The sequence below is a fragment of the Lissotriton helveticus genome, chromosome 5_1 (assembly GCF_964261635.1).
Source record: "Lissotriton helveticus chromosome 5_1, aLisHel1.1, whole genome shotgun sequence".
NCBI lineage: Eukaryota > Metazoa > Chordata > Amphibia > Caudata > Salamandridae > Lissotriton > Lissotriton helveticus.
The window spans coordinates 1,944,253,859-1,944,279,500 of NC_136065.1; the positions used below are offsets into that span (position 1 = coordinate 1,944,253,859).

The 25,642-nt window shown below is 43.9% G+C and overlaps 1 protein-coding gene across 4 annotated transcripts in view; it reads right to left on the reverse strand.

Moving 5' to 3' along the window:
- Positions 1-25,642, reverse strand: part of TBKBP1 (TBK1 binding protein 1) — a 332,178-nt gene that overhangs the window by 177,904 nt on the left and 128,632 nt on the right. For all 4 annotated transcript variants that reach the window (XM_078645597.1, XM_078645593.1, XM_078645595.1 and 1 more), the window contains exon 4: positions 24,088-24,192. In XM_078645597.1, coding sequence (XP_078501723.1) covers positions 24,088-24,192 — 105 coding nt within the window. The remainder of the gene's footprint in view (positions 1-24,087; positions 24,193-25,642) is intronic.

Genomic DNA, 25,642 nt, shown 5'->3' on the forward strand with positions numbered 1-25,642 from the left:
AAGGTGTCACCAGATAGGATAGAGGCGATAATGAAGATGAACGCGCCTACGACACAGAGAGAAGTCAGGATGTTCCTAGGAATGGTGGGTTATTGCCGACAGTGGATAGCTAACTTTTCCCTGAAAGCAAAGCCCTTACAAAAACTGACGCACAAGGAGGCGAGTGATCCGGTACCATGGGACAAGGATTGTTTGATGTCGTTCCTACAGCTGAGAGAGGACTTGTGCCGTGCTCCAGCTTTGGGGATGCCTGATTACGAAAAACCATTTTCACTTTACTGCTGCGAAAGAGAGGGTTGTGCTTTGTCAGTTTTAGTACAAACTCATGGAAATGCCCGTAGAACAGTTGCATACTTTTCGGCTACTTTAGATCCGGTAGCCGCAGCGTTGCCCGGATGTCTCAAATCCGTTGCTGCAACAGGTGTCAGCATTGAACGGTGTGAAAATATCGTTATGGGACACCAATTAGTGGTGTATGTACCTCATTCTGTAGAACTGTTAATGACCAGGACCAAGACACAGCACTTAACCAATAATAGGCTCACGCGCTACGAGCAAGTTATTCTTGCTGCGGAGAACGTGACCATTAAGAGGTGCTCTGTTTTGAATCCTGCTACGTTGATGCCACTTCCTAATGATATAGAAAGCGAAGAATGTGAAGATCACGATTGCCTTGATGTGACTGAACTATGCACCAAGCCAAGACCAGATATTGTGGATGAGCCGTTGACTGACCCTGATGAAATTTTCTTTGTTGATGGCTCATGTTTAAGAGACGATACTGGTCGGTTGAGAGCAGCTTATGCTGTTTGCACCATTACTGGAGTTGTGGAAGCCGCTTGCCTGGAAGGAGTACACTCCGCTCAGGTAGCCGAAATCATTGCATTGACAGGTGCCTGTTTAGCAGGTAGCAAAATTAGAGTCACCATTTATACCGATAGCCAATATGGTTTCGGTGTGGTTCATGATTATGGGCAATTGTGGTCTCAGAGAGGTTACATGACCTCCTCTGGTTCGCCTATTCGAAATGGGGAATTTGTGCGACTGTTGTTAGAAGCACTACAAGGTCCAGCAGCAATTGCGGTCGTTAAATGTGTAGCCCACACCAAAAATACAGATTTTGTGTCGCAAGGTAATCGATATGCAGACGAAGTTGCCCGCTACTGCGCGGAGCAAGGATATTCTTTCACGGAAGTGGAAGTAGGAGGGACTCAGGAAAAGACAGAGTTAAACATGATGCTAGAGACAGTTGATACTTGGGATGATTTGAAAGACATGCAAGAGAAAGCACCTGATTCTGAGAAAAAGGCATGGGAAACAGCAGGTTGTGTGAAAGGTGAAATGGATTTGTGGGTTTCAGCAGATGGAAGGGCAGTATTACCTGATGAACAAGTGAGTCCAATGGCACGACAGATACATGGTCCAGTACACTTAGGAAGAGATGCCATGCTGAGGTTATTTAGGCAGACTTGGTATAATCATAGGTTTAGGATTGCAGCAGAAGCAGTGTGTCGGAGATGTGTCACCTGCCAGCAATTGAACGTAGGGAAGAGAACACCAGTTACAATGAGTCACATTGGGAGGTCTGGGGAACCTTTCAACAGAATGCAATTAGATTTTATTGAGATGCCAAAAAGCAACCGCCTCAGGTATGTTCTGGTGGTTGTATGCATATTTTCCAGATGGGTTGAAGCATACCCTACACGCAGGTGCGACACACTCACAGTAGCAAAGTTGTTGCTTAGAGAGTTGATCCCGCGCTTTGGGGTGCCGACCTCTTTGGAATCAGACAGAGGAACTCATTTCAACAGCGAAGTTGTGAAGATGCTTTGCTCTGCATTAAACATTGATCAGAAGTTGCACTGTAGCTATCGACCAGAGGCTTCAGGTATTGTGGAGCAGATAAACGGAACCCTAAAGTCCCGAATAGCCAAAGTATGTTCATCGACGTCCTTAAGCTGGCCTGATGCTCTGCCCTTGGTACTCATGAGTATGCGTAGCACACCAGACAGGAGGACAGGTCTCTCTCCACATGAGGTTTTAATGGGGAGGGCAATGAGACTTCCGTCTGTTCCAACTACAGCTTTGTTGAATATTACAGATGACCTGATCTTGGATTATTGCAAGGGACTTTCTGATGTCATTCATTCTGTGTCTCTTCAGGTGCAGGCTGCTGAAGTTCCATCTTCAAGAGACCTATGTCACGACTTGTGCCCTGGTGACTGGGTCCTTGTGAAGAAGCACGTCCGGAAGAACTGCCTAGACGTGCGTTGGAAGGGGCCCTACCAAATAATCCTGACAACGAATACTGCTGTAAAGTGTGGAGGGCTGCCAAACTGGATTCATGCTTCCCATACTCGAAGAGTTCCAGCACCCTTAGAAGAAACAGCTCCTCTCACAGATGAAAATCCAGCTGTGGACGGCGAACCACTAGAGCGGATCAGTCAAGCTGTGGGGGTGTCGGAAGAAGTTGGAAGTGCTACAGATCCAGAAGAAGAAAGACAGGACGACAGTGAAACTGAAGTTGCCACCGAAGGAGAAAGTTGCTGTGAATACGGCTCAGACACAGATCCAGACAAGAGTGATCAAGAACCGAGTGTGAGGACAAGAAATAGGAGAACAAGGCGTGGAGAAGCTACTTGGCCTGAAAGAAAGAAGAGGCCGAGCTTGAAGCCAACTCCAGAGAGAACTCTTGCTCCTATATCTGAAGACTCGGATTTGGACGAAGGTGCACAAAGACAGGAACAGGAAGGTCCAAGAAGATCGAGGAGGGTGCGAGTGCCCTGCAGAAGATACGCTACTCCTGAGTGGACCTACCTAGCTGCAGATGTCCAGTGCACGGAGATCCGGGAGGGTGAGGGAAGTGACATTGACCAGTACTGACCCAATCATAACGTTGGAAGTAGTGTTGTTGATACCCGGAGTGGAGGTCGAAGGGTTGCTGACACTCACTATTCCTAATCCTCCTTATCTGAGGAGGATAAGAGAACTGGTTTTAAACAGAATAGAATTTCCGACTTTTTGTTCAATGAGGCCAACGCCCGAGGAGATCATTCTTCGTTTGGAAATATTAGAATACGTGATTAGAGCCGCTGGAACACGTATCATTCCAGATTGTTAAAGACTTTGTAAATAAATAGATTGAAAGATAACCTAGCGCCAAGTGGAAGAAGAAGAAATTTAGGGGTTTCCATTTAGTGGACGGAGAAGGGCTAGGGTTGTCTGTTGCTATAGAACTCAAAGACTGATCTTGCGGAAGGGATTATCAGCTTCCAGGTGTGGTTCGGAAAGACTGAATAAGCAAAGAAAAGAGACTTTGTATCGTGAAAGAAAATCAGAACTACACTGTCTTGAGATCATGGAGGCTGGCAACCCAAACCGCAGGACAAGATGCATAGTAGGCACACTTTTAGTGGGAGTAATTTTTCTTATAGTTTTAGTAGTTACTATATCATATGTAGTGGGACATGAAAATGAAGAAAAGGCTACAAAGGAAGCAACAATTGTATCAATACAGAAACCTACTACTGCTGGTCAAAGGGGGGACAATACAGAGAAAGATAAAGTTTTACTAGCAGCAGAGACTCGTAGGTTGCATGTGGATGAATCACAGGGAAATTTCAAATCAAATGCATATGCTAAATTGCTTTATGAATATATTGATGCTATGGAGGCGAAAGATTGTTATGTGTGCACGCAATTGCCAGCCTCTGTAGACGAAGGTATTAGATATCATCATCTTCCATTGACTTATGGAATCACATGTAGTTTGTTGCTTAGTATATTCTATGAACGTGATGGTTTTGAATATTATTTTTCAAACTTTGATGCTGTTTTACCAGAAGTTCCAAATTACAAGCACATGAACAAGTGGGATTATTCTAAGAGTGAAGATAGACTAAAGAAATCTTTCATTCCTTGGAAAACGTTAGATACTTCACATGCCCGAAGAAATAATTTGACTTGTAAAGTGTCAGAAATTGAGAAAAGGTTTATAGGGCAGGTGGATGATCGGTACAGGAGACAGAAGATCTTAAAAGCTTCAGGCCAATGGAAAACAGATTGGACAGAGGAAGAAAGGTCACACCAAAGAAAGGGTAGTAATAGTCCAATAGCTTTAGATCGAGAGACGAAAGGGAAACTGTGTATATATAGGGGTAAAACCTATGATGAGAATGTGTTTGTGGGAGAAGTAAATTGTGAACATGCTTTCCAATTAGAATATTATACCAAGGATTTCTTGAAGGGAATGCAGGTGATCCCGAATGTATATTTTGTTTGTGGAAGGAATGCATACGTGAAACTACCGGATAATTGGTATGGATCATGTTATTTAGCAATTGTCTTCCCCAAAATATACCATGCTAAGGATCTAGAAATTATAGAGGGAAGAACTCAAGCTAGAGGAAGAAGGGATGTAAGCGATGAGGAGGTAGTTGGAGACGTATTTGGTGCTATGTTTCCTCTTTTAGGGATAGTACTGAATGATGTCAAGATCAGAAGATTGGCAACAGTTGTAGATAGGTTGTCCGCCAGTACTGCTAGATCATTAATGCAGGTGGAGGGAGAGATGCAATCGATAAGGGCAATGGTCCTTCAGAACCGACTTGCTCTAGACGTTCTGTTAGCCAAAGAGGGAGGAGTCTGTAAGGCTTTGAAGGTTCAGGAATGTTGTACTTACATTCCAGACAATTCAAAACCTCTAGAAAAGTATATACGGAACATCACTGAAATTCATCATGAGATTGAGGATTTGACACAGGTAAATGTGTGGGAAAAGGTAGGTCATGGAATGGGTAAGGTTGGAGGTTGGTTTGCCAACCTAGGAAAGGGTTTCATTTGGTACATACTGAAACCTATCATCGTAATAGTGGTTTGTATAATCACTTTGTGGGGATTGGTGCGGCTGTACCAATGGTATAGATCAAATAGGTTGCAAAGATCCATGAGAGAGCAGGAGAGGAGATTAGCTGCGATGCAGGATAATCAGTACAGGAGTCTGAGGGCTCTAGAGATGATGAAACGAGGGAGTACTGCAACGAGTGCAGTTTGATTTAGTTCATACCTCAGGGATGGTGTTGTGATGGTGATGACTACTAAAAGTCATCAAAGGGGGGAACTGAGAGAGCGCAAATCGAGAAAAAATTAGAAGTGCACCATATTTACAAGCACGTTGCATTAGTTTAGTAAAGATTACATAAGAGTGTCGAATTTATAGAGTGAAAATACATAAGAGTGTTTAATTAAAATAGAATGCATATATCTGTGTGAAAAGCTAATATAGAAGTGTGTAGAGATGTTGGAATTATGTTGAAATCCCATGTTATGTGGCTGTTGTAGAGGAGAATGTAATACTGATAAACATAGAAATGTGTAGGCCACATGGCAGTTCACAGAAATGAAAGGGGTTGTTACACTCTCACATGACATGGATTTTAATGTTGTTTTAATTCAAAGTATTATTGATCATAGAACTGAAATATATGTTTTATAGAAGTGTTTTCATATAACCATTGTGTGTAATGAGTTAGAATACTGTTTAGACTAAAGAAGTTAAAGGTTTATAGAGTGCACAGGCCCGTTTAATGTAATTCTAATAGGCCTGAATAGAGAAGTTCATTTCTTTTGATCTGTATGTGTTAGTTAGAGAAATGTCATGTTAAGCATAAATTGCGGAGCTTGCTCGATGGTTTACGACTTAGAAGATATGGTGGAGGCCGGAATTTGGGGCCCACTGTACAAGTGTCTGTTTGCAGGTGCGAGGAGGTTCCAATCAAGAGAGTGATGAATAGGGTTTTGTTCAGAGAGCCAGGCACAGGCCTGGAGGAGGCTTCAGGAATTTCCTGGGGGGTACCGTCCTGCCGGAGAAGAGCCTGAGAAGCAAGGTCAACGCTAACGATGGGTCCAGAGGAGTATCAGCATGGAAAATGCCAGAACGGACACCACATGAGGGGCGTCTCTAAAGGGCGTTTCTATTGTAAATGTGATTTTTGTATTAGGGACAGCACCCCTGGGTGGAGTTAGGACAGATGGTCTGAGGAACCTAAGAGAGCGGATGGGTAGGCAGATAGGATAACTGCGAGACACCGTTTTACAACGAAGACTAAGGGAAGTGAGTGATCTTCTTTGGAAGTCACCACGGCTGACACCTTTTTAGGTTAAGATTTTACTAAGTAGGGATGTCACTTAGTCTAGTGTAGGGACAGTCTAATCTGGATTTTCTTCCTTTCTGTAAATGACTCATAAGCTACAGCTTGTGTCTATTCTTGCAACTCTGATGATTTTTGAATTGGTTTTGGTGATATTCTTCTGCCGACTAAGAGCATTTACAAAATTTATGTTTGTATTGATACCAGTATATCTTTTGAACCTTATTTTGAGATGTTTGTATCTCCAGTTAACTTTGGCTTTATAATAAACTTTTAAAACTTATTCGTGGTAAGTGGTTCTTTAGAGTGGTGTAAGTCCTTAACTGATTGACCTAGTAGTGGATTGCCTTTTACTCTATGACAGGTATCAACGGTTCAGTCGACCTGAGTTGGGATCTAGACCTATAGAAATAGATCAGAAATCCCGCCGTAACAATTGTTTGGTGTGGCTGAGAGACTTCAGTTTCGAATATGCTACCATCCCTTTCTAGGACCAGTCAGGCTTTGTTTGTCAAACCTTAGCTCAACCCTGGGCAGCTGTGGCTTCGAGCAGTCAGGCTTCAACAAAGGAACACATGTAAGGTATTTAAACAGCACCAAAATAATTATAGATGAAACATGACTCTCAAGAAGTCAGACAATTTATAAAAATACACTGTATTCATCCACTGGAGGGTTCTGGAGATGTAGATTTTTAAAAGAAACAATAGAACAAGACTTTTCACTGAACCGCAAACAAGCATTAGCAAATTCAACTAATTTAATACTTAGAAACTTTTTCAATAAAAAGTTATATATATATATGGAAACCAGAATCCTGGGACCAGTTTCGGGGTAACACCCCTCATCAGCCAGGCTAGCTTGAAACCAGTGGCAAAGTGAGCAAGGGACCCACATCTGGGCATATCCTGCCATGTTAGGGCGAACAAAGCAAACTCAAGGTTGAAAATAAAGCGCAGCGCTATTGGGACATCAATAACCAGCATGCTATGCGAGTCCAGAATATGCCGCACCCACTCAGGGCGGGACTATTCCATATATAAATGTTAATAAAGCGCTGTTCTTCTTCAATCCCCGGTGGAGCCTTCCATGATTACGAGGCGTTCCAGCCTCGAAACGCGTCGGAATTGGGTTTTAATTGAGAAGGTATTCAGTAAGCAGGCTACAGCGAGGCTCGACAAGCTGGAGGACAGAGACAGCGAGTGTGCACTTCTGAAGCTCAAGGGCTTTTGCTCAAACATATCCTACACGGCTGCCCTGGCCGTGAGAAGTGGCACCAGTTTCCAGGAGGACCTTGACAGTCGAGTGGAAAACGACCTCGGAAAGGAACGATTCCTCTCCGTGAGGTACACTGTTTCTTGGTGAAATACTGCCTGCAGACCTGGCTCCTTCGCCTACTCAAGGATCTAATTGTAGCACTATGAACCCGCCGGGGTCAGAGCCTACTCAAGGTTGAAAATAAAGCGCAGCGCTATTGGGACATCAATAACTAGCATTCTATGCGAGTCCAGAATATGCCGCACCCACTCAGGGCGGGACTATTCAATATATAAATGTTAATAAAGCACTGTTCTTCTTCAATCCCCAGCGGAGCCTTCCATGATTACGAGGCGTTCCAGCTTCGCAACGCGTCAGAATTGGGTTTTAATTGAGAAGGTATTCAGTAAGCAGGCTACAGCGAGGCTCGACAAGCTGGAGGGCAGAGACAGTGAGTGTGCGCAGAGACAGTGAGTGTGCGCTTCTGAAGCTCAAGGATATATATATATATATATATATATATATATATATATATATATATCAGAATCCTGGGACCAGTTTTGGGGTAACACCCTTCATCAGCCAGGCAAGCTTGAAACCAGTGGCAAAGTGAGCAAGGGACCCACATCTGGGCATATCCTGCCATCTTAGGGCGAACAAAGCAAACACAAGGAGATGATGGATGGAGCGCTGAAACGTTTCAGACACTCACCTCCAGCCACAGATCTGGGTTGAATCCATCATCGTTCTTTAGCTCACTTTGCCACCCCAGTTCAGACCCAGCCATATGCAAATCAGTCTTGGCCCTTTGCCTCATGGGAACAGTCCAGCCCAAATTGACAAGCCAGGTGTTCCCTGGACCAGAAACAAGCATCCTGGGACCGGTTTCGGAGTAACACCCCTCATCAGCCAGGATAACTGGAATCTAGTGGCAGGGAGACCAAAAAGGTCTAAGGAAACCACTACCTTCAGAATAAAAGCCGTCTCTAGTCCGGTTCTGGCGTTAGTGCCCACTTAGCATTGACTTCTGCAAAATGGTCCCAATGCAAGTGATACAAGATGCTAAAAAAGCTCAAGTAGGCTGAAGATGCTATATGATCGAGGGGTGTCTTCCTCGGTCCCTGTTTCAGGTGGGGCTACTTAGGCCACAGAGGGCAATGCCCCCCAAAACCCTCTGTGGTTCAGTAAAAGCCCAGTCGCCACTGGACTACTGGTCGCCGGGCATAACATAAATCAGCAGTTCCTTTCTTTTGGTGGTAACTCTACTTCTGGGCGACCAAACTGCACTCCGATGACTATCCAGGTTCCAGCAGACTTGGGTACAACATTGAGTGTAGGGTCTCGGTTGCCCGGGCTGCGCTTTGAAAAGGACCAGAAATCTGGCTACTAACTCACCTAGGCAGGCTTCCTCAGCTTTTGTGGCCCTGTGCTGCTAACAGGAAGTCAGCCAAATGACTATTGGAGTCTCTGCTCAGGGGACGAACGCTCCACAAGCAGGACACCACAGGACCAGTCCTTTTTCACTAGCCCAAGAAGCAGCAGGTGCAGCCCAATCTTGCTACCAGGTTCAAAGCCACCTCAGCAGTTCATCTTCTGTCCTCTTCTCCAGTACAAATGAGATCTGAGTTCTGGGGGCAAAGGGGGCACTTTTATGCCCAAAAGGTGCCCTTATGGGCGATCACTCACTAGCCAATGGGCTACCTCGTTCGCTCCTGGCTTATGACAACTTCCTGTGAAGTCTGGCATCTAGCTATACCAGAGTGCTCTATTCTACCCACTCCCAAGATGGCTGAACCCTTCTCTTGGTGAGTGGAGTTTGGCAGTCTGCCCTAGAGGTGTGGCTACCTGGAAGCTACGTGCCCATGGAACAACCAGTTTAGCCATTGTTTTCACCTCTCTGTACCGATGCCAATCAGTCTACCCAGACAAAAGAGCATCCTCTCTCGATTAAATTCACTATTTACCTTTCTAAGGCAATTTCCCGTTTGAAGCTCGCCTTTGGGCTAACACCTTGTATGGCTTCCTGCCAGGAGGAAGTAATACCTCCTCCGGCTGCATGCCTTTCTTGCCACCTGTCCTGGGAGTAATATACACGTCTCCGCAGGCAGACAGAAGGCTGTCTTGTGGCCAGCATCTGCAGGTGGCCTCTGGAAAACTTTGGCAACAGAGTGGTTTTGAAAAGTTGCATGTAGCATACATTTACATTTAATGCGACTTAAATATAAATAACGAGTTGTTTGATACCTTGCAGTACTAACTTTAGAAGTCCTATTCAGAAGTTAACACAGTTGAGTTGTCAGCGAGGAACCCTGTACTAGCCAGCCGGGCTTCTAGGCTGTCTCACAGTAAAACCAACAATTGCAAGTTTTTACTGTCAGAACATGTAAAACAAATGAATGTTGCACCTTGCCTTAATACATGATCGGCCTGCTGTAGAGGTGACTTATATACATTAAAAGAGGAGGTTTAGGGTTTGGCTTGGTTTTAAATGGCAAAGTCAAGTCAGCAGTTTCCAACTGCTCTACCAATCTGCAGTAAAAACAATAAGGTGATAGATGGAATGCTTGAATTAGTTTCAGCCACTGACAATCACTTTGGGCTGTATCCCATTCTATGATTTTTTGCGCACCATGCCACCTCAGTTTGGAGCCAGCCATATGCACATCAGTTTTGCCCCTGCTCTCCATGGGAACAGTCCAGCCAAAACTGTCAGGCCAGGTCCCCCTGAACCAGAAAACAGAAGCAACACAGGGCCAGTTTGCCCTTGTTATGGGCTCTTCAGTCAGGGATAGCTTGGTTCCAGAGGCAGAGAGAGCCTGAGACCCACGTCTGGGCATACCTGGCACACTTAAGACGTCAAATGCAAAAACAACAAGGTGACGGATGGAATGCTTGAAGTCATCTCAGCCACTGGCAATCGCTCAGGCCTGCTTCCCAATCCAACGTTTTTTGCCCACCATCCCACCTCAGGTTGCCAAATGCAAATCAATCTTGACCCTTTTTTGTCATGGGAACAGTCCAGCCCAAACTGCCAGTTCAGGTCCTCTTTGAACCAGAACAGAAGCAGCCCATGACCGGTTTCGTCCTGGTTATGGGCTTTTCAGCGAGGTATAGGTTGCTTCTAGTGGCACAGTGAGGGCATCAAATGCAAAAACAACAAGGTGATGGATAGAATGCTTAAATTAATCTCAGCCATTGGCATGGGAACTAGCCCTGTCTTATCAAAATGGCTGCCATTTCAGGTAGTCTACGAGAACTGAGCAGTAAAGGCGTGTTGCACTTAAAAACCCAAGCACTGAGGAAACAACAAACCCTACACCACACTTTATCTGGCTATGTTGCCTAAATTCGTAACACACTACCTCCTGATCCGAGACTACCACAAGACTTTCTGCACTCTAGAAAAGAGCTCAAAATATCCTTTTAAAGATATATCTCACCGAAGAATGATTCACATCCATAGGTCAATAAAGCAATCAGTGACCTAGCTCCACAACCACAACACCATGCAATAGGGGTTTTCAGAAGCCTCCAAAAACATAAGGTAGCATAACATTTGTAAAGTAGTCATTCATCAGTTGGGGAATCCTGGAACAGATGTTCAATGTTACCCGACTCAATGGTGCTCATTTTACCCATCTCGAAAGGATGAAGGATGAAAGGCTGAGTGCACCTGCCAAGATCAGAAACTGTGTCTATTAGAGCTACCACTCCTGGAGTGGATGCATTAGACCCCTAAGCCACCAGACGAGGGAAGATGATCAGCCATGGTACGGAGATCCATAGGAGCCTGTTCCAGTGGTCGGCAGCTAGCAGAATAAAACTAGCTTGTGCAACCAAGTTTGCTTGGAATCTAGAGTTAGGAGAAGATAAAGTGAGCAAGATCCTAAAGATCGAAGATGTCTTACAAGGCTGCACATTGGATTGGTGACCCATCTTGAAAACTGCAAAGAATGTCCTGTGCACACGTATTTGTGTAATACAATTCTCAAGTGAGAAACCAAAATTCTTTGTGAAAGTTCAATATATGAGGTCGGAATCCAGTATCGTAGAGTGTATATATATTTAATGGTTCAGTGTTGATCAGTACATACGAGAACAATTCGGGATACGTTCTCTATCTTGGCAGGGGCGGTTTCTGCTGGGTTTGTTCCCCTGACCTGTTTGCACCGTACCAACTCCATATATAAAGACTACCCACGTACCAGGTACCCGCTGTGCGCCATTTCTTCCTGACTCCCATCCAAACCCAATCTCTCCTTTTGCACTACCATCTTGAAAACTGCCCTGTGCACCAAACAGAATAATCTAAACAATATTCTTTTTTCCACACTGAGAACCAATAAAGACAGCCAGATGAAGTTTAACTGAAGCAGAATGGGTGAATTCAGAAGCAGATGGAGTCTGATTAATGGGTATTCTGGGCAACCTAAAAAGATAAGGCAGCCATAATCCATTCAGGATTTTATAGTTACCTGAACCATCATTTTTTTACTGTCAATGAGTTGAAAAGGGAGTATTCTTTTCAAGGTTTTCCAAAGGCTAACACTGGAAGATGCATTTTGTTTAATATAAGGATTAAATGAAAGAGATGCCTCTACGATGACGCTGGCTGTTTAGCTGAGAGAAGAATTTAAGTTTTATCAAATTTAACTCTAGAGGGTTATCGGCCAACGATGAGGCGATTTGAAAGGTGCAGATAGTATCTGGAAGATTGACGTCAAAGAGCTGCCTGGTGTCGGCATAAGAGTAGTAAACTCAAGTCCGCTGGTCAGCTAGGTGTTATGACTCTGCCACTTTTCACCTGTTTCATGACTGACAAGCAAGTGCCTTCCTCTGCCCCATCTATGCCAAGATTTCAGAGGCCCCATAATATCTAGAGTTCTCCAGAATTTCAATTAAGATACTCCTTCCACTATAATGTGAGCCTGGGTCAGATCCACTTGTTGAACAGGTATGCCTTACTTGTTAGTGCTCTATTTCTAAGCCCTTGTCACAGCTCTAACCAGGTGGGAAATGTAGATGGTTGTCTACATATTGTATAGAGCTCAAAGTCTGACTTTGGTATGAAACCCTGGCAGGTTTATGTATATGGAGCAGTGGTATTCATGTATCCTTCGCTTTACTGGGTCCATTCCAAGCTCATCAGACTTCGCTCTAACTTCTGAGAAGGGCTGCACCGCTTTCAATGAGACATGCGAGCATGGCTGGGGTGCGTTGCCCGAAGCTTCCAAATAGGACTGCTACTGCTAAGACTTCAAAAGCATTTAAAACGGTAGTTTCAGCACTTCTACGCAAGGGTTCTACACCTTCAGTGGGACAGGCCTGCTAAATTTCGAACCAATATAGACTCAGTTCCTCAGAAGAGTTGACTTACTTTAATAAAACAAGGCTGCAGTTGTAAGCTTCATGGGTGGGTCCTCTTTTAGTGGGACATTACTGAGCCTTCTAAGCAGAGGTGGAATTCAAGAGTATTAACTCGGTTAACATGGCTGCTACGCCTATAATGGGAAAATGACAGCACTTCTCAGGTGGGCCGCCATATGTTTAATGGGAGATTACCACTACCTATTGGCATGACTACCATAGTTATGATGGAGAGGAGTACAATGCACGGTAGATTCAGTGTTTGTGTTTTGTGCTATCTATGTGGTTACTACGTTTTAGGGATAACTAGGGTGTGTTCTAAACTGAGCTTCTATTAATGATAAAGAGAAGCTCTATATGCAGCAGCTTTGTGGTAATAGGGACAGTATATATTGATCTGTTGCAGTCAGTCACTTCTGCTCTCAGCGTCTCTTCTATATAAAGCATACCTGCATGAATGTATCTGGTACTGCCCAGATCAACAGTTCTGTGTACAAAGGAGCAGCAAAGTACCATCTGCCACTGCACTGAGCACCTCTCCTAGATAGAGAAGCTGCATGACTGCATCTGTCACTGATCAACTGTTCTGGATAAAGAGGAGCTGCATGGCAGCATCTATCCCTACACTGAGCACCTCTCCTAGATAGAGAAACTGCATGACTGCATCTGCCACTGATCAACTGTTCTGGATAAGGATGACCTTCATAGTTGCATCTATCGCTGCACTAAGCACCTGTCCTACTTAAAAATAAGCTGTATGACTGCGTCTGACGCTGATCAACTGTTCCCGATAAAGAGGAGCTGCATAGGTGCATCTGTCACTGATCAATTGTTCTGGATAAAGAGAAGCTGCATCTATCCCTACACTGCGCACCTCTCCTAGATAGAGAAGCTGCATGACTGCATCTGCTACTGATCAACTGTTCTGGATAAAGAGAAGCTGCATGGCTGCATCTGTCACTGATCAACTGTTCTAGATAAAGAGGAGCTGCATAGCTGCATCTACCCCTACACTGAGCACCTCTCCTAGACCGAGAAGCTGCATGACTGCATCTGCCATTGATCAACTGTTCTGGATAACGATGAGCTGCGTAGTTACATATATCCCTACACTGAGCACCTCTCCTAGACAGAGAAGCTGCATGACTGCATCTGTCACTGATCACCTGTTCTGGATAAAGAGGAGCTGCATGGCTGCATCTGTCACTGATCACCTCTTCTAGATAAAGAGGAGCTGCATGGCTGCATCTGTCACTGATCACCTGTTCTGGATAAAGAGGAGCTGCATGGCTGCATCTGTCACTGATCACCTGTTCTGGATAAAGAGGAGCTGCATGGCTGCATCTGTCACTGATCACCTGTTCTGGATAAAGAGGAGCTGCATGGCTGCATCTGTCACTGATCACCTGTTCTGGATAAAGAGGAGCTGCATGGCTGCATCTGTCACTGATCACCTGTTCTGGATAAAGAGGAGCTGCATGGCTGCATCTGTCACTGATCACCTGTTCTTGATAAAGAAGAGCTGCATGGCAGCATCTGTCACTGATCACCTGTTCTTGATAAAGAAGAGCTGCATGGCAGCATCTATCCCTACACTGAGCACCTCTCCTAGATAGAGAAACTGCATGACTGCATCTGCCACTGATCAACTGTTCTGAATAAGGATGACATTCATAGTTGCATCTATTGCTGCACTGCGCACCTGTCCTACTTAAAAATAAGCTGTATGACTGCGTCTGACGCTGATCAACTGTTCCCGATAAAGAGGAGCTGCATAGCTGCATCTCTCACTGATCAACTGTTCTGGATAAAGAGAAGCTGCATGGCTGCATCTGTCACTGATCAACTGTTCTAGATAAAGAGGAGCTGCGTAGCTGCATCTACCCCTACACTGAGCACCTCTCCTAGACCGAGAAGCTGCATGACTGCATCTGCCATTGATCAACTGTTCTGGATAACGATGACCTGCGTAGTTACATATATCCCTTCACTGAGCACCTCTCCTAGACAGAGAAGCTGCATGACTGCATCTGTCACTGATCACCTGTTGTGGATAAAGAGCTGCATGACTGCATCTGTCACTGATCAACTGTTCTGGATGAAGAGGAGCTGCATGGCAGCATCTATCCCTACACTGAGCACCTCTCCTAGACCGAGAAGCTGCATGACTAAATCTGTCACTGATCAACTGTTCTGGATAAAGAGGAGCTGAATGGCAGCATCTATCCCTATACTGAGTACCTCTCCTAGATAGAGAAGCTGCATGACTGCATCTGTCACTGATCAACTGTTCTGGATAAAGAGGAGCTGCATGGCAGCATCTATCCCTACACTGAGCACCTCTTCTAGATAGAGAAACTGCATGAGTGCATCTGCCACTGCTCAACTGTTCTGGATAAGGATGACCTTCATAGTTGCATCTATCGCTGCACTGAGCACCTGTCCTACTTAAAAATAAGCTGTATGACTGCGTCTGACGCTGATCAACTGTTCCCGATGAAGAGAAGCTGCATAGGTGCATCTGTCACTGATCAACTGTTCTGGATAAAGAGAAGCTGCATCTATCCCTACAATGCGCACCTCTCCTAGATAGAGAAGCTGCATGACTGCATCTGCTACTGATCAACTGTTCTGGATAACGATGAGCTGCGTAGTTACATATATCCCTACACTGAGCACCTCTCCTAGACAGAGAAGCTGCATGACTGCATCTGTCACTGATCACCTGTTCTAGATAAAGAGGAGCTGCGTAGCTGCATCTACCCCTACACTGAGCACCTCTCCTAGACCGAGAAGCTGCATGACTGCATCTGCCATTGATTAACTGTTCTGGATAACGATGAGCTGCGTAGTTACATATATCCCTACACTGAGCACCTCTCCTAGATAGAGAAGCTGCATGACTGCATCTGCTACTGATCAACTGTTCTAGATAAAGAGAAGCTGCATGGCAGCATCTACCCCTACACTGAGCACCTCTCCTAGACCGAGAAGCTGCATGACTGCATCTGCAATTGATCAACTGTTCTGGATAACGATGAGCTGCGTAGTTACATATATCTCTACACTGAGCACCTCTCCTAGACAGAGAAGCTGCAGGACTGCATCTGTCACTGATCACCTGTTCTAGATAAAGAGGAGCTGCGTAGCTGCATCTACCCCTACACTGAGCACCTCTCCTAGACCGAGAAGCTGCATGACTGCATCTGCCATTGATTAACTGTTCTGGATAACGATGAGCTGTGTAGTTACATATATCCCTACACTGAGCACCTCTCCTAGATAGAGAAGCTGCATGACTGCATCTGCTACTGATCAACTGTTCTGGATAAAGAGAATAGCTGCATGGCAGCATCTATCCCTACACTGAGCACCTCTCCTAGATAGAGAAGCTGCATGACTGCATCTGCTACTGATCAACTGTTCTGGATAAAGAGGAGCTGCATGGCTGCATCTGTCACTGATCAACTGTTCTAGATAAAGAGGAGCTGCTTAGCTGCATCTACCCCTACACTGAGCACCTCTCCTAGATAGAGAAGCTGCATGACTGCATCTGCTACTGATCAACTGTTCTGGATAAAGAGGAGCTGCATGGCTGCATCTGTCACTGATCACCAGTTCTGGATAAAGAGGAGCTGCATGGCTGCATCTGTCACTGATCACCTGTTCTGGATAAAGAGGAGCTGCATGGCTGCATCTGTCACTGATCACCTGTTCTGGATAAAGAGGAGCTGCATGGCTGCATCTGTCACTGATCACCTGTTCTGGATAAAGAGGAGCTGCGTAGCTGCATCTGTCACTGATCACCTCTTCTAGATAAAGAGGAGCTGCGTAGCTGCATCTATCACAGCATTCAGCACCTCTCCTAGGTAAAGAGAAGACGCATGATTGCATCTGTCACTGATCGACTGTTCTGGATAAAGAGGAGCTGCGTAGCGGCATCTATCACTGCACTGAGCACCTGTCCTAGTTAAAGAGAAGCTGCAAGGCTGCATCTGTCACTGATCAACAGTTTTGGTTAAAGAGAAGCATTAGTGGTGAATTAGTATAGTGAAATACGAAAGTATTTTGAGTTGTGGATATGTTCGTTATTTTGATTGCAAAGGATAGCGAAGGGATAGAAGAGGGAAAAGATTTGCATTTATATAGCGCTTGCTACACCTGATGGTGTTGTAGTGCTTTTTCAGCAAGCAGCATGCTATTCCAGAACCTATAAGGAATTAGTGGTGAATTAGTATAGTGAAATATTACATTAATTATCCGCATGTGCGCACACGAACACCTTATGATATGCAAATCAAATGTTAAACAGTGGGCAAGTATGCAAGTCAAGTGCACACATGCACACCCCTCCGGACGTGTACCGCAGGGCCCGCGCTAGGCATGGGCAGTGTGGGCAGCGGTCCAGGGCCTCGCGCTCTGCCAAAGATTAGGGGGCCCCCCATCAGTGTGAAAGGCCACACTTTCACATTAGCCAACCTATTCTTGCGAGGCCCCCTGCCCCAGCTGATCATATTACATCATGAATTTGCTGGCGTGGTGACATTCCTGGGGGTGCAGGGGTGGGGGAAGGTACAAACTGAATGGGGGACAGCACACCAGCTGGGCCAGCAATTATCTTGGCTCAGTGTCAGAGGCAGGCAGCGCCTCAGTTAAGTATCAGCCATTCTAGGCCCTTTGTTTCCAGGGGAAGGGGGACACAGGTAAGAGGAGGTGGGTGATGGGTGGAGGGGGCAGCCAGATCAACTTGTTTTTGACCTTTCTTTGTGTATAAACTGTGTGTTGTGGGAAGTGTGTCCTTACTGTTTCATGGCCCAGGGGAGGGTGCCTCCTCCCTGGGCCTTGAAGCACTTGATCAAGCTGCAAGGTTCAGGTGTGGGGGCCCCCTTCCCTGGGCCTTCTAGTAATTATGCAGTGCCAGGGTTGGATTGGGAAGGGAGTTATTCGGCTGGTGCGAGAGGCCCAGTCCCTGAGGCTTAAGTGGGCCGTTTTCTTTCCTCCTTTATGTTGAGGCTTGCTCTGCTGCTGTGAACTCGAGAGGCCTCAGCAGCTTCTTCCACTGCCCATTTTCATATAAATAATTCGTTTTTCGATTGTCCTTGAACAGCAAAAGAACTGAATGGTTTTTGGGATTGATTTAATATTAAATGTTCAATCTTGGTGCTCCATGTAAAGCAAGCATTTGCAATGTAATAGATCTCGCATTTAAGCAAGTTTGAGCTATTGACATTGTAAATGACAATGCCTTTTTATTTATATTTTGGTTTTTTAAACATAAATAAAAGGCATAGTCATTTACAATGCTAATAGCTTAAATTCGCGCAAATGGGAGACCTATTGCATTGTGAATGCTTGTTTCCTTCTGGCACTCCGAGCGCCGCAGAAGGGAAGTAAAACTACAGGTCCCAGAATGCACATGTGTGAGGCAACTATAGAGCTCTAAGTATCTGCTTGATGCCTGCCCACTAAGTCTAGTTAAGCATATTAGTTGCACAGAGAGCCAGTGATAGCACTGTCCACCTTTGGAGCTGAAATTATCCATAACAATTACTCAGTGAGAAGTATCATGGCATACTCATCCTCCTGTGTAACCTTTGACCCACAGTGTGTCCGCCTTGCATGACATCTGGCACTGCAAGTGAGAGACCAACTTCACCTCTCTATTAATTTTTGAACTTCCAAAGACTCTTATTTTGCAGTCATATTTAAGTATTATGTCCCTTGTGGTTCTCGCTGAGTCATGGATTAGGAGCCTGTGGTCCCAGACCAGTTATCTGATCTGCATAAATGATCTTTGCCTGAGGCTTTTTGTCCGTAATTTAAAAAGAGAGAAGTCTGACAATACCATCTGCATGTATGTATTAAGCGGGTATATCGCTCCTTGGTACGGGCCTGTCCTTTCACCAAAAACACACGATGTAGCATGCAGCCTTTCAATAAAAGAGACAAAAATAAACACACCCAGCCAGCAGTGGTCTGCAGTAGTTTATTTATAGCTGGCAGAATAGTTTCAAAGAGCAGAGCAGTGAGTGCTTAATTTGTAACAACATAAGTGCCAGAGCTCTCATCAGGCGGTCACTGCAGCTTGCACCACACATTGCCCTCGCCACGCTGCCAATTTTAGTAACAACACAGCTACTAACCATCACACTACTGCAAGCGCGATAATTTGAACTATTTCAGGCCCCCAAGGCTGTAAGAATGGCTTGGCTGGCAGGTACGCCTGGCTGGTCTGGCTTGTCTGCGTACCGAGCAATCACAATGCTGCCATTGCAGCCTTGAGATTGGCTTAGGGGAGGGAGGCTTCCTGTTCTGTTCCTGTTCCTGTTGCAGGAGAGCAGGTCAGGAGCAGAGACGACGCGAGACCTGGGAAGGTAAGTTTATTTTATTTTTAAATTACGCCCCGCGTGCGAACACCTACGTGACCCCCCACTCGCGCATCAGGCCGGCCGCGGTTGGATGTTACATGCAAATTCAAGAGGCCTCACATCTTTCCTTTCGCCCGGGGCAAAACACTCAAGAGTTGCATATGGTGCGTGTCACTTCTTGCTACACTGTGATTCTGAAAATAGAGCCTGGTCCTACTAAACATGCTTTACCGAGGCGGGATGAGTGGGCGACCAGTTTATTTAGAGAATCTGTATGATTCTGCAGGGCCTGGTGGTTAGGGCCTCCAGTGTTTAAGTGGGATGAAGAAAGTGTTGAGGATGGGGGAGGGGAGGCCAAAGAAGGGAACTAGGAATCCTCTCCAAGAATTCTGGCACACACATAATTAAGGGAGTGGCTTAAAACATACCAATTGAAATCCTGTGCTCCACACACACACCATGCCATTTGACCGTAGTTGGGTGTTTTTATTATTATATCCAAACATCTCACACAAAAGTAAACATCCTCTTAAACAAACCAGCCATATTGGCTTGCCAGTGATTGCTAGCAGTGTTGGATAAATGAGTAACAACACTTATTTTACTGTGAATAAGTAGAAGAGGGCAGAGACCGGGCCAAGAGCGTGCCCGTCTGCACCCGCCCGAGCCTGGAAGAGACTGGCCCACCATTTTCAAAGCCACTGTGTCTTGTGGATCAGGCTGCTTCTCAGCAAATACCTTGGGTTTTAATGACCGCCAGTATCACCACTTATAGAGAGAGCCCTTCTGGTTTATAACTTCGCCCACTGCATGATTTGTCAAAATCTAGGGTCTGTCAGTTGCCAGTCCGCAGAATGTCCATTGAATTCAGTAATCCCAGAAAACCATGTTCAAGAGATAAAGAACCTCTTTTGGAATAGTGCTGGCCTAGCGTGTAAAGGGGGCTGCGAGGAGTGGGTTAATTGTTTAAGCAATTATGGTATCATTTTCTTTCAAGAGACCTGGGCCATTGAATCCATTAGTTTGGATGGTTATTGTTCCCACTCAGTGTCTGCTATCCCATCTTTGTCGGGTAAAGCTAGGACAAGCATGGTTTAAAGCCATTCTGGATTGTAAAATCAGATTGATCCCTTCTGGTTCTACCTTATTTCAAGCATTTATATTCACCTGACCCCATGGTTTAAATGTTGTTTTTATTAATTTTTCTAGTGGGTATTTTGTTAGAAATTGATAACACTGCCAATTTTAACAAGTTATATGATTTTATCTTTGGCCTGGGAGCCCTATTTGCACAAACGTTATCAAATCATTTTAGGTGGGGATTTTAACGCCAAACTCAGGTTAACACAGATGGAAAACAACTGCATTATGTTTGATTACAACGGTATAGGTCATGATTATCACCACAGGGATCAGAGAGGAATGGACTTTTACAAGTGATTAGGGGCCAGATGTAGGTAATCCAGATTTACCGATTCTAAAATACCGAATTTTACCGATTTGGTATTTCAGAATAGGTAAATGGGATGTAGGTATTTATTCGGTAAATTGTACCGAATCGGTAAGATTCGGTAAATACTGAATCGGTATTTACCGATTCGGTAATTCCCATTCATTCCTATGGGCCTGGAGGCCTATAGGAATGAATGGGAATTTCCGAATCGGTAAATACCGATTCGGTAAAAGGGGAACACATTCAAGGGTAGGAGGGTTTCACTTTGACACCCTGTTGTGATGGAGCAAGGTGAAGAAACACATTTTTGTGTACCCCTTGCAAAATCACACTTCCATAATCATAACTTGAACTAATTGAGTGATGTGTGAAATTAATCAACCTAGAATAAAAGGTGGCACCTACACAGACATACGTGGGAACTAATTTTGCTTATGTTGCAATCATAATTAACTAATTATGTGATTCTGTTGTGTCCTGAACTAATAAGCAGCTTTGAGATAATAAAATGTGGCATAAATGTGCTTTTTGTTTACGTATTTTGTGGCAAAACGTGAAGACAGGTGAGTATATTATGCATAAATGTTGCTTATTTCGCTAGGTAACTTCTAATGGGGAAAACTTTAGTAAGGGGGGAGGTAAACAGAAGGGTTAGGTTTCCAAAATTAACGATAGTTTGTGTTTGTTTCTATGATAGTTTCCATTCTGGCCTGTGAGGCCTAGTGAAAACATGGCTGTTTTATTAAACTGCGAATAGAAGATGAACTGAGCATGTGCAGCCCAAGTTCGAATGCGAGCTGCTTGTGCCTGAAGTGAAGGCAGTTCAAGGACGGTGTGGCCTGGAAGTCCAGATGACTGCCAAAAAGGATGAGCGCAATAGTTCTGAACATGAGAAGATTACATGAAGTTGCTAATTGAGAACGTGACTAGGCCGGACATTGCTTAAACAAAGAACCCTTTCAAATTTAGCTGACGGAAGAAAAATGAATATTGTAATGATGAGGTGATGCTCATCCACCCCAAATTGTCCAATCAGAACTTGAATTTAAGCTGAAAGTTTCTCTTTTAGATAGCTAGAGCTAGTGAAAAAAGGTATAAAAAGTGATGGTTTTACTGAGGAAAAAACTTCTTTTCGATTTCCTCCCGAGATGCTGTTGGTATGCTGATTTTCCTGAGATGTAAGACTCTGAATAATTTTCTATTTTCCTTGAATGAGAGATGCACTTTCGTTGAGGGTTTTAGTTAGGGAAGTTAGGAGAAAAAAAATGAATTTTGGGAACTATCTGTCTTTTGCTAATACTTGCATTTCTGAAATCTAAATAAAATGTCTATTACTGAATTTTCTAAAAATAAATGAAAATAACTTTGAGATAAAACTTATTCCTTTAAATGTTGTTTTTGAATAAAGAAATAAATAAAGTGAATACACTTTTAGACATGCTACATTTGCTTTTAATAAAAACTGGATAAATGGAGAATTAAGCTGGTCTTGTATTTTCCTACGCCTAATTTTTTACTAGCAGATTCGTCGACCATAATGGTGGCATGTCTAAACAAATGTTTTGATAATTAAAACCATGGTAAACCCATTTAAACTGCAGGTGTAAATAGTATAAATATCTAGTTTTAGTTTAGACACTCCGCCATGATACAGCAGCTCTCCTTTGAATCTCACCGATCCATGAAGTAGGATGGAAGTATTTTTGTGGGTGACTCGCGGTGTTATGGGCCCCACTGATGAGTAAATGTATGATTTTGTACTTCAGGGAAAGGTGACATGGTTTTAGAAATTAATTCCGGAGTAGCGCTGCATCAGTTGCACCCCTGAATCGTGCATGTGTGAACATGTGGCACACATACTGTCTGCCACATGGCACAGTTACAAAAGCACAAAATTGCTTTTTTTGTAAGGTTTTCGATATTTACCACTAACTTGTAGTTGGTGGTAAATAACGAATCCTTAAATGAGGAATGCACTCACTTGAGTGCTCCCTACATTCAGGATTCGGTAAATTACCGATTCGGTTTCTTAAGGATTCGGTAATTTACTGATTCCTTAAATTACCGATTCCGCAAATTACTGAATCCTTCAATTTGGCCTCCTACATCTCACAAGCCTAATACCGGTCGGTAACGGCCGAAATTCGGGAATTTCGGCAGGTACCGACCGGTATTAGGCTACCTACATCTGGCCCTAAGTCATTTGATCTTACCAATGTGACTGAACTCTGTGATCTGACCTATTCTGCTATTGCCACTTTTGAAAGAGGAGAGTACGCATCTATCATCGATTATATTTTTGCTCCCATGATCTGCCGGATAGGGTTTCTAGGGCAGCTATAGTTATTAGCGCTTATAGTGATCATAACCCCCTAAGCCTTGATTTACGTTTACAGGAGAGGGTAGGGGAGGAGGAAAAGTGTGCGGCCATGCAGTCATTAACATTTAAGACCCAAGGTATGAATTCTAAAAATATTAGAGTGAGAATTAAACATTACTAAGATCTGTGGAAGGGATAGCAGTCTTCGGAATGTCTCAATCACCCCGTTCTCCCCTTCATATCACCGTCCTCAGCAGTCTCTCATTCTGTTAGTAACAGACATCCTTTTCCTCCTCACATCTTTCTGAAATACTTACTCATCTGCATAGCTCACATCATGTCCTTCCCTTAATCATCCTTTTCACTCTGTCCTTCTGCATGTATGCCTTTGCTCCCTCTCTCTCTTTCTGTCACCATTTTCTCTTCCATATAACGTCAGTATTTAGTCAGCTGAGTGTATCTCCTTCACACACTTTCAAATAAAATAACAATTACCACCTAGGTACCCATAGCTCTGTGCACTCTGCAGAGGGCAAGGAACGAATGAGCGTGTATTCTGAACACCTTAATGACCCACTGACAGGCACAGTGAAAAACTAGCACTGCCTTCAGCCTCAGCTCCAGAGCTCTTAATCACGTGCTGAAAATGAACACCCATCCATACCCTGAACTCAACCAGACATTTAGACATTGACTCAGTTCACAGCAGAGAATATATAAAAGTCATAGGTTGTATGAAAAAAATACAGAATCACAAACAACTTCCTGAAACAGCAAAGTACTATAAGGGAATGCAAGATAAGATAAAACATGTGGAATATAAACGGGAACTACATCACTGTAGAGTAAATCATTACTGTTTTTGCATGTGAAGTTAACAGCATTATTAGAGCCCTATAGGGATCGCTTTTTAAGTCAGTATGTTGTCGGGTCTGAGAACTGGCTTGACCCTACTCACTTAAAGACTTTAAGGCGTTATAATGATCAGTTGGAGTAGTATGAACATGTGCAAAATGTAAAAATGATAAAGGAAAAAATGCAAACATATTTTCATAAGAAGTGCATTCACTAATACTGACTTCTGTTTACAAATGTAGGGGGAAATTATGCACAATAAGTACAGCGCCCAAAGGCTGGTGACATCTAGTTGAAAAGCACCATTTACTGACTCACCATCTCGCTTAGCTCAGCCTGCAACTCCGCCTTCTCCGCACACACCTTCTCGTAGGCCTGGATCATCTCCTCCAACTGCTCCTCCCTCTCTGTGCTCTTCTGAAGCTAGACAAACCGAGAACCCAAAAACAGAAAGATTAGCAGAGAAGACCAAGATAGAGGTCAGGAAAGAGCCCCAAATAAAAAGATGAACAAAGAACCCCAAAATCGTTAACACAGAGATCAAACAAAAATCAGAGATATCAAAAAAGAACCCCAAGCGGAAAGCTCAGTAAAGAACCCCAAAGGAGAAAAATCAGAAAAGTCCTTGGCAGAGTCAGTAAAGAGTTCCAAACAAAAAGGTGAGTACATAACTCACACAACAGACCAAGGAGATCACGAAAGTACTCCAAAACAGAAATATCAATAAGTAAAGAACCCCCAGAGAACAGACAGTTCAGCAAAACCCCAAAATAGATATGTCAATAATTAACCCCAAAAAATGAATATCAAAAGGGAAAGCCATACACAAGTGTTCAGCAAAGTACTTAAAAACCGAAAGATCAATAGAGTAGGCTGAGGAGTCAGTACCGAGGCCCAAACAAAAAGATGAGCAAGGAACCCCAAAATAGGTGACAGAAGCCTAATACAGATTGATTTACAATGAACCTATGCAGAGAGCAGTAGTGAATTCCAAAATACAGTGATCAGCAAAGAACACCAAAACTGAAATATCTGTAAAGAACCTCAAAAGAGAAATGAGAGAGCTCAGAAAACAACACTGTAAAAAGAGAAAAGTAATGAACCACAAAAGAGAAAGATAGCAGATAACCTACAAACACAAATATCAACAGAGAACGCCCAAGCCAGATATAGCATCAACGAATCTAAAGGAGAGAGATTAGCACTCAACCTACAAAAAGACAAATGAGCACAGAACACCATAAAGGAATTATCAGAGACGAAGCCCAAAACAGAGCACAGAGAGATCAGCAAAGAACCCAAAAATGGAGAAAGGCGAGAACAGCAAAGAACCCCAAGCAGAGGTAACCAAAGAACTTGAAAACCATCAGGAATAAATACAGGAAACAGGGGATCAACAAACAACTCACAAATAAATAAATTAGTCCAAACCAAGATTTTAGTAAGCAACCCCCCTCTCAAAAAAGAGATCACTAATCAACACATAGCAGAGATAAGCAAAGAACCTCAAGTAATGAACCCACACAACATATGGATTTTCAATGAACTCACAAATAGAGAATCCAGCAAAGAACCCCAAAAACAAACACAGAACATCCCCAAAGTGAAAGGATGAAAAATATACAAAATTCCCTCAAAACGGAGGGAACAGGAATGCACACTAAAATAGAAGGAATCAAGCTATTCCTCGGCGATGAGGCCTAACTTGGACAAAACAAAACTGGGGTTACTTGCATTTCCATCAGAAGTTCGGACAGGGTTGGCATTACTGGGGCAGGACCAAGATCACTATGTCTAGAGTGGCATAGTGGGCAACTAAATGATTGACTGGAATACAACCTGAGTATTTATCAGTGGTTAAGATTAATTCAAA